Source organism: Thyridium curvatum (assembly GCF_004353045.1).
Source record: "Thyridium curvatum strain D216 chromosome Unknown NODE_15_length_556224_cov_80.126021, whole genome shotgun sequence".
Lineage (NCBI taxonomy): Eukaryota > Fungi > Ascomycota > Sordariomycetes > Thyridiales > Thyridiaceae > Thyridium > Thyridium curvatum.
In genome coordinates, this window is record NW_022156770.1 from 363,048 (window position 1) to 374,670 (window position 11,623).

Sequence of the window (11,623 nt, forward strand, 5' to 3'; positions counted from 1 at the left end):
GTTCGTCTTCAACGACGGTCTATCTAGGTGCGAGTTGCTAAAGTAGCAGGATTCCTCGACAGAGTTTATGAAGGACGAAAAGCCATATGGGTTGTTGTGAGAGCTACGCACAGGACACGCACGCTCGTGGGTCTTTTGGGCATGGCGATTCTTGTTCGTTCCTTGGCTGTCGATGTCGAGCCTTGGTTTTTTGGCTCTTGGATTCATTCCCTCGTGGCACCACACCACTATCACGAAACCCGAAACGCTGATCCATTCCCACCCCCCGGCCTGGGCGAATCATCGTCACACTTTGCTGCATGCGAAATAAGGTGAGTCAGGGCCAACCAGTTGCTGGCGCCGAACCTTTTTTCTTGTCCGTCCTCCATTCCCTGGTCTCTTCTTGGTTCCCGGTTTGCGCCCTGGTTTGCTGGCTTAGGTCGGTGGCCCTGCATCTGCATGCCCAACACGCCCGGCAATGTGTAAGTCAAGTGCTGTCTGGTGTCGAAGCAGGGTCTGTGACCATATGATGTAGGAGGGTAGGTAGGTCGCAGCAGGGTAAGTGGAAGGCCCTTCGTCATTGCTCGCTGCTTTGCGTCGTACGATACACATAAGAAGGTGTGCGGGTGACCTGCCTACCTACCTCTCGTTTGCTTTCCCTCTCCCTTCCTTTCTGTAGCAGTCAGTTCAGCCTTGAGCACTTCGTCAAAGAAGATAATCTGTCGGTCAACCTTCTCGACCCTGTCGACACCTTTTTGCTCTCCAGCAAAATCCATCGCCAACAAGCTACACCCCACCCCGAACAGCAAACCCCTCCCACAACAACATCAACCGCCGCCCAAGATGATCATCACCGACCTCGTCAGCATGCTCTTCCGCCTCGCGGAGCTCGCCTTCGCCGCCATCGTCGCGGGCCTGACGGGCGACTACCTCCACCGCGTGCGCGGCACCTCGTCCTGGTCCCAGGGCCGCTTCATCTACACCGAGGTCGTCGCGGGCCTGTCCATCCTCTTCTCCATCGTCTGGCTCTTCCCCTTCGCCGGCAGCTTCGTGCACTACCCGGCCGACTTCCTCATCTCGGTCATGTGGTGGGTCGCCTTCGGCCTGCTCGTCAACTGGCTCGACGGCGGCTGCGGCTACATCTTCAACTGGACGGGCATCACCTTGCGCGGCGGCGACTCGTGCGGCAAGTGGAAGGCCGACGTGGCGTTCTGCTTCCTGTCGGCGCTCTGCTGGCTCGTCAGCGCGCTGCTCGGCGTGTACTGGGTGCACCGGCAGCGCACGCGCGCGACGACGGGCACGGCCGCCGGGTACCGCCGCCGGAGGTGGTACCGCCGCTCCCGCATCTAGGCCCGGAAGAGCAGAGCACGCGGGTCATTCCTGCATGCTGGACCGCGCTCGCCTGCCCCGGTGTGCAGACCTCTGCCTATGCCGGGACAAGGGAACCTGGTCTTGCGGGGACACTCTTCATCGAGTGCGACTTTGTCAAATACCCCGGCTGAGCAAATTTGCGGGAGGATACCAAGCTTGACTGTTTCGAACATGCGTTGCGATATTTGGGTTTCTTGCAAAGCCATGTTGGTTGGATACCTTGTGCGTGCTAGTTCCCTGTTTAGCCTATCCGGTCTTGGGAGACGGACTAGTTCGCGTTGCGTGTTGCTGAGGGAGTTTTCCGTAATGACTGTTATGATGGATGTGTGTCGAGGATTTTCATATGGGAGAGACGACGATTCGGTCTGGCACCACACGCTTTGATACCCTCACTACGCTTGCCATTTTCCATACGTTTACTTTTGTCCACTTGCTGCTAGCTTCTGTACTTCTAATAATAACTTGCTTCCTCGACGTTATTATGCCTTGCTAGAGTGAAAAAAACCGCCCACTTGCTGTGGGCACGGTACGTGAAGCTAGTTGCGAGACACTTACGTACTTGGTCACTAGTTTGCTGATGAGGCAAGGTGAGAGGATATCTTTCTAGCTAGGCACTTGGTGTGCACTGTTCACGGCCAGCGAGCATCTGCAAGGGACCAGATCTCAAGCGCGATCTCAACCAGAGGGATGCACGATTAGGTTTGGGGCGGGAGCAGAGATATATGACCATGTCATGTCATATAGCAAGAGGGAGAGAAACAGCTGCTCGAGCTTGTTCTGTTTCAGTCCGGAAAAGCAAACTGGCATCGCAGCGTGAGACTGCACCTATACCTGCTGGATTCTCGCTTCCTAGCCATGCCTTTAGGACAGGCTCTGGCCTTCGTGAATTCTAGAAATCCCCATTCATCGTGCCCACCCGAAAACTACGGCCATCTGTAATCTCATCTGCAAGACAGCGATGCGAGATCCGCCCCGTTGGTAATCTCCATCGGCACCAAAGAGGGAGCATCGGCGAGGATGGAGCAGCCCCAGCAAGGACCGGCCCTGCTTTGATAGGTACGGCCAGGATTCAGGTCTAGGCCCAGCTCCCCTCGTCCCGTGGCCACACCGGTGATCAGAAACTGTAGCAGGAACGGAGACGGGTCGCACGGCTCGAAAACCTGTTTTTGTCAGATTCTGTGACAGTAACGCCTTCAATGGTCACGGTTGGAGGACTTTGTCGGAGGAAGCGAGCAGGATCTAGATGCAGTAGGTACGACAAGGGCGAGGTACATCCTGGATTCGTATCCCGAGGCCCGTTCGTACAAGTAGCTTATTCCTGATGGAGTAGTTCTACTTGTAGTACAGATGGCCGATCTCTCTGTTCAAACAGGCAGAAAAGAGTTGGCAAGTGATCAGAGCCGCAAGTCTGGCTGGTGACGTTTTGGGGGCCGGTCTAACAGAGTCTATGCTGTCATAATGCGGGGGCGGCTAGGCCGGAACGCCACAGCTGACCCCACCACTTCCCGTCGGGCGAGCTATTTAGCGCTTTTGGGGGAGAGAGCTTCAGCCACAGCGGGGTGCGGTTTCGTATTGTCGCTAGAATCTCCCACTGAAGAATTGCACTCACTTGAACTGCACGTAACTACGGTAGCTGAAGCTTTGGGTAATCTCGAAGGCTACAGCACAGTGTAGAAGACCAATTGAAACATTGAGACTCCTACGACTTCCCTCGTCACAAGACCTGGCTCTGTTAGGCTGCTGCAGGATGTTTTGCTCCGGACCGAAACTGCAGCTTCCTTGGCCAGCCAGCCCCTGATGTCCAAATTGACGATTTCCGGATTCAGCCAGGGAATCCTGTTGGCTGGCGAGATCAGATCGGGAGGAACGCCCCCACAGAGGACGAACGCCTAGAACGTCACCAGCCACAGCTAATGAAGCAGCTATGACGCCCAACCCGAGCCACCCTGTCCACTTTTTGTCTTTTGTCTTCTGTCATTCTCCCAAATGTCTCATCCTGGAACCAGATGGAGAAGTCAATGGGCGTCCACGTTCAGAAATAAGGTATTTGCTTGGCTTGCTCCGCTGGGGAGAACTTGGGGGCTGTCTGCTAGCCGCCACACTTGGGGGCTTCCGCTACCAGCAGGCCAGGTATCCAAGTATCTCTCCTTCTTCCGAACGTCTTGTCCAGCAGCTATGACGACGCATGACTTCACATTGAACTAACGCGCGCGCCTCCATCCAGGTTCCTGCTCGCTCGGGTAGCTCTCCTGCCACTATGTGAAACGCCGAGTGGCTGACGCAGCTGGAGAAGCCCACAGAAACAAGCCGGCTCAGGAGCCAGGCAAGCCAGGTTCTCTGCCATGGCAGGTCGAGCATACAAACGCACGCCGATGCGGGTCTGCTGAGGTACCACAACCCTACCTATATGCCAGCCAAGGACGACCAATCCTCCTTCCCACGAGAAGCCGTGGAGATGACGTGACGCCATCTGCCTCACGATGTGTGGTAGGTGACAAGCAAGCCCGCCCGGTGCGAGGTAGGTACCTTTTTCACAGCTCTTGTCTTCCGTCACTGCCTCCCGCTCTTCACCCACCACCATCGGAGATGTATATAAAGATGGAGATATCCCCCTTAGCCTCCTTCGTCCAGATCCTCCCTTGTCTCTTCATCTTTCCAACCACACACACACACATCAGATACCCCTGAAACCAAACTAGCAACATCCAACTCTACCTACTTTCAAGCCTTTCGATACCCACATACACACCACATACACACAGTCACCATGTCTTCCATCGTCAACAAGATCAAGGAGGCAGTCCACTCCGACAGCCATAGCACCTCCCAGCCAGAGGGCACCCACGGTCCTCACTCTAGCCGCGCGGCAAACGCTGCTGATCCGCGAGTGGACTCGGACCGAGACCACCGCGCCGCTCCCGGAGGCACGTTTGGCGGACAGACGGGTGGCCACACCACTGGCGCCGGCAACAACTACACACACTCGACGGGCACCACCGGCATGACGGGCACCCATGCACACACCGGCGTCGGCACCACCGGCATGACGGGCACCCACGGCGCTGGCACAACGACTACTGGTTACAACGATCCCGAGGGTGTCCACGGTCCTCACTCCAGCCGCATGGCAAACGCTGCTGATCCGCGAGTGGACTCGGATCGTGACCACCGCGCTGCTCCCGGCGGCACTTTTGGTGGACAGACGGGTGGCTACACCACTGGTGGCAACACACACTCGATGGGCACCACCGCCCCGCACGCACACACCGGCGTCGGCACCACCGGCATGACGGGCACCCACGGCGCTGGCACAACGACTACTGGCTACAACGATCCCGAGGGTGTCCACGGTCCTCACTCTAGCCGCATGGCAAATGCTGCTGATCCGCGAGTGGACTCGGATCGTGACCACCGCGCTGCTCCTGGAAGCACTGTTGGCGGCCAGACGGGTGCCTATACCACAGGCGGCAACACACACTCGACGGGCACCACCGGCATGACGGGCACCCATGCACACACCGGCGCTGGCACCACCGGCATGACGGGTGGCGCCTACTCCACAGGCCCGGGCCCTGCTCCCAACACTGCGGGCCCCCATAAGTCGGATATGCTCAACAAGATGGATCCTCGCGTGGACTCGAATCTCGATGGCAGCAAGACAATGGGCGGTAACAAGACCTACCAGTCGTAAGTAGGTTCACGTGCCTGTTTTCTCCCGGTAGCCGGCGCATCGTTTCGTTTTTGGCCAGCCGGACTTTTCCAACTCGCCAGGTGCTAATCGTCGTCTCTCGAATCAGTGGCTCCACGCTGCACAAGGACCCCACCGATGCCTCCCAGGTCCCTCCCTCGGTGATGCAGAAGCACGTCGGCGGCCCGACCATCGAGCATGAGGATCACTCTCACGACCGCGCGCGCCGCAACTCGCAGGCCACGCACCAGGAGAACTTTAGCGGTATCTAAAGTGGTCAGAGTGGTTGCAGGATGCTGTCTTTTCCTTTTTCTTTTGCTGTCTGTATCATTACCAGCAGCAGGTTTTACGTCTGGTTTGATGAATGTTATGATAATGCATGCCCCTATCGCGGGGTATGGGGAGGAAGAATTGGGGTTACTGCCTTACGTAGCTCCTTTTTTGATACCACAATGAGATGTCATTTTAGTCACTTTACAGGGTCTCGATCGAAATGACGTAGCTTCGGTCAGTATTGATGGATGAGCTTTCATGCAGCAATGGTACCCGACCGATAAGGTGCCCAATCTCCTTAGTGAGCCATCTGGGACTTGCGTAAGCCATTGAACCGATGCCGGCTTCCAATCGTCTCCAGGTTCGAGTCTCGATTGGTGGTTATCTCATCTCGATCCATGGCCACTTATCCGGGGTTGAAGCCTCGTTTTAATGCCAGCTACGAGCAAGTCAAGGCTACGCCGCGGCCCCTGGGCTGTGCGTGGCTCTGTCTGTCACCACGTTAGATTGGGTTGATAGTTCATGTAAGTCCCAGCGGTCCGGGCTTTGGCGCCTAACAATCTCTCGAATGAAGTGTCGAGCTCACAGAGGTTCAGTTAACTCTCATCTTTTATTGGTCTCGCCTGTCACTGCGAGCGGCTGGGGCCCATGTCAAATGTGTAGTTCATTGGCCCGCAAGGCAACAACACCTCATCATGAACAATCCGCATACAATATTTCTACCCAAGAGGGCTCCTTTTGGATTTCTTCTCAAGTTTTGGCCAATGCACAGTGTAGAAAAGCTTTGTAGCAATTGGTCTTGACGAGCTTTCTAGCCGCATCATGGACAGAGGCTGGATCGAGTTTCTCCAAGCCGGACAGCCCAACTTTAGTTCGTGTGGTTGGCGATACATTGATGCCCTTCCCGGTGCAGTCCCCATCAAGGCCCAAGATGCCTCAGTGCGCCATGCCCGTGTATGTCCATCACTTCAACTGTTTCACTGTCTCACGAAGCAACTGTATTGGACTTATTGCATCACTAATTCACGACACCTCGATGATTGGTTGCGCTCTTCCAAGATATAACGGCACGCTCTGACCCGGGTCATATCGCTATGCAGTTGTCCTCCTTTCCTTCCTACATGGGTGTCTCACATCGGCAGCCTCCATCACTCTCGTTTGCCGGTAATCTTGATACGTTCGTCCAGTCCGTCGTTTGGTCCTCGTTTCCAAGCACATCCTTCACCCAGGAGTCCCCGATCATCCCTTCTTCCTCCAGCCTACCCTGCTCCAATATCTCAAATGGGCTCCTCGCACTCAGTACTCAGAGTAGTGACCATCTCACAAACTTTTCTCTCAAAGCTATCGCAATCCCGTATCTTGGCAAAGCTGCCACTCTCCGATCCGCTCAAACCGACAGCATGCAAGAAGACCCAACCGTCCGCTGCCGCCGACGGTGGCGACGATCCCAGCTACTTCTCACCCTGTCGCGACGGCATCGTCGAGAGACAGAACCTGTTCCTCTTCACGGACGACGCCTGGGCGCCCGGCAGCGAGCTGACTGTGTCGTTTATCGAGCCCGTGCCTCGCAACGACAACTTTGATGTCAGGGAACTCGTCGAGTGGTGCGCCGCAGAGTGGACCAAGGGCATTGACCTGTATCTCGTCTTCCTCGACGAGGGCGACCCGGACTGCGGCGTCGCCAACGTGCGCATCAGCTTCCAGGCAGGATCCTCCCACTCTGACGTCGGCGCACAGGGGACTGCCCCCGGGCAGGCCACGATGAACCTGGCGATCACCGAGAGCCATCACAGACTGGACGCGCGGCGCATGATCCTGCACGAGTTCGGGCACGCGCTCGGGTTCAGGCACGAGCACAGCTCGCCCAATTTTCCTTACCGCCTCGACAAGGACAAGGTCGTCGGCGATCTGGCCAAGTGGCAGCGCAAGGGCACCGAGGAAGCCGCGAGGGACTTTGAGATCAACTTCGGGCCGGACAAGACGGGCAGGAGGGTTCAGGCGTCAGAGTTTGACCCAAAGTCCATCATGATGTACCACATCCGGGCCCACTGGCACACCGGCCAGGTCGACCTCCAGCAGAGCTTCGGCCTTTCGCCCACGGACAAGAAATTTGCCGAGCAGGTCTACGGGCCTGCGCCGCCCGAGAGCGATTTGCATCGCTAAACCTAACGGCCAGGCTACTCGCAAGAATTGCAAGATCAGGTGGTGATGAAGCTTCTACAGTTGCTATCAAAAGGGAACACCAGGAAGGGATTTCATGCCGTCTTAGACCAGGCCTTGGAAAAAGTTGGCTTTCGCCAGAACAGAGACCGTTCCTGACGTACTCTGCCTCGTGGCGACTCCATGTTGGACTCTCGGGAATATTTGCAGGGAATCTGACCAGGTGGACTACCAGATGCGTTTTTTCGATAGTTCACCTTCAATGATTCGTAAAATGAACAGGTTTCAACAACTTTTATCATCAGATCTTTTGAATTGGCCCATTCTCAATGTTAACCTTCTCACTGGACAAGGTCATATCATGGGCGATGAGTGGTACAGGAAGACTAGCTGATCAAAGACTCGAAATCCTGGGTGCATCTTGTGCAAAGTTGTTCTGGTAGGAAAAAGAAAAGGCAAGTGGCAGTGGACGACAAGAGTACCTCCCAGATATCTCATGAGCAAAAAGGAACAAAAGCAAAAAAAACGTACAACACCAGGCATTCGCTGGTCGTCACCGACCCAACTACTACTCCGGCGATCAGCAGCTTATCTATGGGAGAGCGGACGGGATCCCGAGTTCTCTACTGTCTATGGTCGTACGTGGAAGGAGGTGGCTTGAGTTCAAATTATATCTTCATGTTGTGGAGTGGGGACGCTGGGGCAAGGGCATCGTGGAGACAGAGATTCGACTACGGATAGATATGTGGGTCAGATAGTTAGCCACTCTCACACTCTCTTGGAAGTGATGTCTTGCTGCAAGCATGAGACTACCTAGACGAAAGAGCATGTCGAAAGGCAGACGTCAACGTTGTCTTGCAGTCATCGTGCCGAGGTGGCTTCCTTGAGTTGAAAAAGCTTCTACAGAGAGACGTTTCATTGCAAGACAACCATAACTCGAACGATATTTGTTTGTACTTCTTTCACGAAGCGCAGTCATGAGATTGAACTTGGAAAAGTTAATATCTCTGAATGCCTTTGCTTGGATTCGGCCTTGAGACAGCACACTGATCAGCAACTCGCAAGCCAACTTTATTCAAATAGCTGTTATCACTGCCAGAGTTCCCCTCCGGGGGCTTCGAAACCGCATGGCGGCAAGGCACATCTTTTACTTTCTCTTGAATTCTTGTTATCAGCCATCTCCAAGAGAAAACTTCCTCTGGTGCTAAAAGTGAAGTCCGGGTCTCGGGATGGTTCCGAGCAGGCGCAAGATTGATTGGACAGAATCGACTTACAGATCATGGAGGCAAAAAGTAATGCCCCTTATCTAGCGTGCTTTAAGGATTCAAATTAGCACGGCAAGCTGGGCAATTCCAAGTCTTTAGCTACTCGTTGCGGGGGCCGTAACTTAGGCCGGCCGGCCACCCTCCGGGCCCCACTCTCCCACTTTGCTCCCCGGGATGCTCCCCGAGCACCTCAACTCCCCATGCCGACCCCGGAGTTACTCTTCCCCCCTCCCTCCTCAGATCTCCTCTTAAAAGGCCGGGATTCATAATCAGCTTTGTTCCTCAGATGAGATCTCTTGTCCTAGTGATCCTCGCCGTCCTCCTCAAACTCTGGTACTCGTCGCAATTCGCATCTTCCCAAACCAAATCAGACACAATGGCCTCCTGGAACCGCCTCATCCGCTTCGCCGACGACAACGGCAACGAGACGTTCGGCGAGCCCTGCATCTCCAACGAGGGCGAGCTCACCTCGCTGCTCGAGCAGGGCCAGCTCTACGCCGTCGAGTACAAGGGCGCCAGCCCAGTCTCGGCCACGGCCAAGGGCGACAAGATCCACGTCAAGAAGCTGCTGCCGATCCTGCGCCCGGCCGACGTCCCCATCATCCGCTGCATCGGCCTGAACTACATCAAGCACAGTACGTTGACCACATGTCATGAGATGAGAGACAAACTCACTTTTCCCCTCCAGAGAGACAGTGCGAGTAGTTAGCTAACACCAAACACAGTCCAGGAGGGCGGCCGCAAGCCTCCCCCGTACCCCTCCGTCTTCATCAAGCCCGCGACCTCGGTCGCCAGCTACGACGAGGACGTGCCCATCACCAAGATCGCCCAGGACGGCACCCTCGACTACGAGGGCGAGCTGGCGCTGATCATCGGCAAGACGGGCAAGGACATCCCCAAGGCCAGGGCCCTCGAGCACGTCGCCGGCTACGTGGCCTCCAACGACGTGTCCGCGCGCGGCTGGCAGCGCGACCCGGCCAAGGCCGGCGGCGTGCCGCAGTGGTGCTTCTCCAAGGGCTTCGACAAGTTCGCGCCCCTGAGCCCCATGATCGTGTCCCCCGCCGTCGTCGGCAACGCCAGCGACCTGCACCTGCAGACCTTTGTCAACGGCGAGGAGCGGCAGAACACGAGCACGGGCGACCTGCTGTTCGGCGTCGAGGACATCGTCAGCTTCTGCTCGCAGGGCACCACGCTCGAGGCCGGCACCGTCATCCTGACGGGCACGCCCTCGGGCGTCGCCATGGGCATGAAGGAGCCCAAGTACCTCAACGACGGCGACGTCGTCGAGGTCAGGATCAGCCAGCTGGGCGCCGTCAAGAACAAGATGCACTTTGAGTAAGATGTGTGTGGAGGGGAGAGGGGGGGAAATGTTTCATGTAATGATACCATGATTGAAAACAGATACATAGAATAAAGACAGTAAAAGCTTCGAGCATTCAAGGTGTGTCTACGTATGTTTGGTCAGCGAGTGAGATTGATCACGGCACCGAACAGCCGGCCGAGTGAATGAATGGCTGTTAAGCTGTCTCCGAACAAAGGAGAAATGAAGCGCATTGGGAAACCTCCAGCGGGAATTGGCGGTGCGGAACAGCGCAGTCCCACAGCGGAGCTCATCCCGAGACGGTTGGCCTCGGATCGCCGTGAGGTGGTGGTAGGGTAAAATCATGGATAACTAGCTGCGTATTGGCTCGCCTTTCGTTGACTTAGAAGGACCTGGGAACAGATAGAAACTTCAGCCACCCCCCATTACCTTCATAGTTGTAAGTTCGCCCTTCCGAAGCTTCTGTCCCCGCACTCGACATCGCCCAAGCTCCCCGAGTGCCCTCTTTAAGTACTTATTGCCTGCCAACCTGGGAGGCCAAAGAGGTTCCTACAGCCCATGTCGCCATTCTACGTACCCGTCAGCAAGCCAGCCTATCACAGCACCCCCAATTGAAAATCAGAAACTAAAATGCCGGCTCCGTACTCGGGAAAGTGCCTCTGCGGAGCGGTCTCGGTCGAGATCGCCAGCGAGCCGCTCGTTGTCCTGTCCTGCGGCTGCGACCACTGCCAAGTCGGCGCCGGAGGTGTCGCTCAGGTGGTAAGTTTTGCTATCTTTCATCAGTCCCTTTTGCATCGAACTAAGTAATTATTCACACTTTGTGCGCGCATTGCAGATTGGCAAGTTCGCCGAGAAGGATATCAAGGTCTCGGGCGAGGAGAACCTCAACACCTTCACCTTCTCCGACACGGGCAGCGGCAACCCCAAGGAGAAGATGTTCTGCAAGACCTGCGGCGTCACCATGTGGACTATTCCGGGAGCCGCAAAGGGCTCCGCCCGCATGGTCCGCACGGCGGTGCTCAAGGACGGCCTCGCGCTGAAGCCCAAGAACGAGATCTACACCATCAACAGGCCCGCCTGGGTCAAGCCCGCCGACGGTGCCAACCAGTTTGAGAAGTCCTCTCACTGAAAAAGTCCGTCCCGGGTTTGGGATTAGATTTCGGCAGCCGGGACTTGGGGGTCGGGGCGGAGAGCTGGACGACCGCCACGGAGCCGGGAAGAGCCGGCTATCTACGTAATGAATGTATGAGATATTCAGATATCATATTGTATCGCTTCCCACTGGCGTACCATATGTGAACAAGTGCTAGAGAAGGCAATACCAGAGGGCCCAGACCCGCCCTGTCTGATCTCCCCGTGCCAAAAGCTCGGAACCCTGACCGGGCCCACTTTCCGACGTTGGCTGCTCCCCGAGGCGTTTCCGTTCCGAGCTACCCCCTTGCTCCTCTCTTCCGAACGTATTACTTACACGCGATATCCCCATGTCCGAATGGCTCACCCGCATATTGCACTGGACGATGTATTGTATTCGGAGCACCAATTCTATGCCCATGGATCGGTAGCCAT

General features: G+C 56.1%; 5 protein-coding genes across 5 annotated transcripts; all 5 read left to right on the forward strand.

Annotated features, from left to right (window-relative positions):
* Positions 1–822: 822 nt before the first annotated feature.
* E0L32_003494 (uncharacterized protein) lies at positions 823–1,329 on the forward strand (the record flags this gene model as incomplete). The annotated part of the gene is made up of 1 exon (XM_031137801.1): positions 823–1,329. One exon carries the CDS (start codon positions 823–825, stop codon positions 1,327–1,329), a length of 507 nt encoding a protein of 168 aa, XP_030998643.1.
* A 2,788-nt stretch (positions 1,330–4,117) lies between these two features.
* On the forward strand, positions 4,118–5,310 carry E0L32_003495 (uncharacterized protein; the record flags this gene model as incomplete). The annotated part of the gene is made up of 2 exons (XM_031137802.1): positions 4,118–5,037; positions 5,148–5,310. The coding sequence occupies 2 exons, from the start codon at positions 4,118–4,120 to the stop codon at positions 5,308–5,310; spliced, it is 1,083 nt and encodes a 360-aa protein (XP_030998644.1).
* Positions 5,311–6,592: 1,282 nt separating this feature from the next.
* Positions 6,593–7,474, forward strand: E0L32_003496 (uncharacterized protein; the record flags this gene model as incomplete). The annotated part of the gene is made up of 1 exon (XM_031137803.1): positions 6,593–7,474. The coding sequence occupies one exon, from the start codon at positions 6,593–6,595 to the stop codon at positions 7,472–7,474; it is 882 nt and encodes a 293-aa protein (XP_030998645.1).
* Positions 7,475–9,112: 1,638 nt separating this feature from the next.
* E0L32_003497 (uncharacterized protein) lies at positions 9,113–10,075 on the forward strand (the record flags this gene model as incomplete). The annotated part of the gene is made up of 2 exons (XM_031137804.1): positions 9,113–9,371; positions 9,462–10,075. The coding sequence occupies 2 exons, from the start codon at positions 9,113–9,115 to the stop codon at positions 10,073–10,075; spliced, it is 873 nt and encodes a 290-aa protein (XP_030998646.1).
* Positions 10,076–10,687: 612 nt separating this feature from the next.
* E0L32_003498 (uncharacterized protein) lies at positions 10,688–11,186 on the forward strand (the record flags this gene model as incomplete). The annotated part of the gene is made up of 2 exons (XM_031137805.1): positions 10,688–10,816; positions 10,893–11,186. 2 exons carry the CDS (start codon positions 10,688–10,690, stop codon positions 11,184–11,186), a joined length of 423 nt encoding a protein of 140 aa, XP_030998647.1.
* Positions 11,187–11,623: the final 437 nt, after the last annotated feature.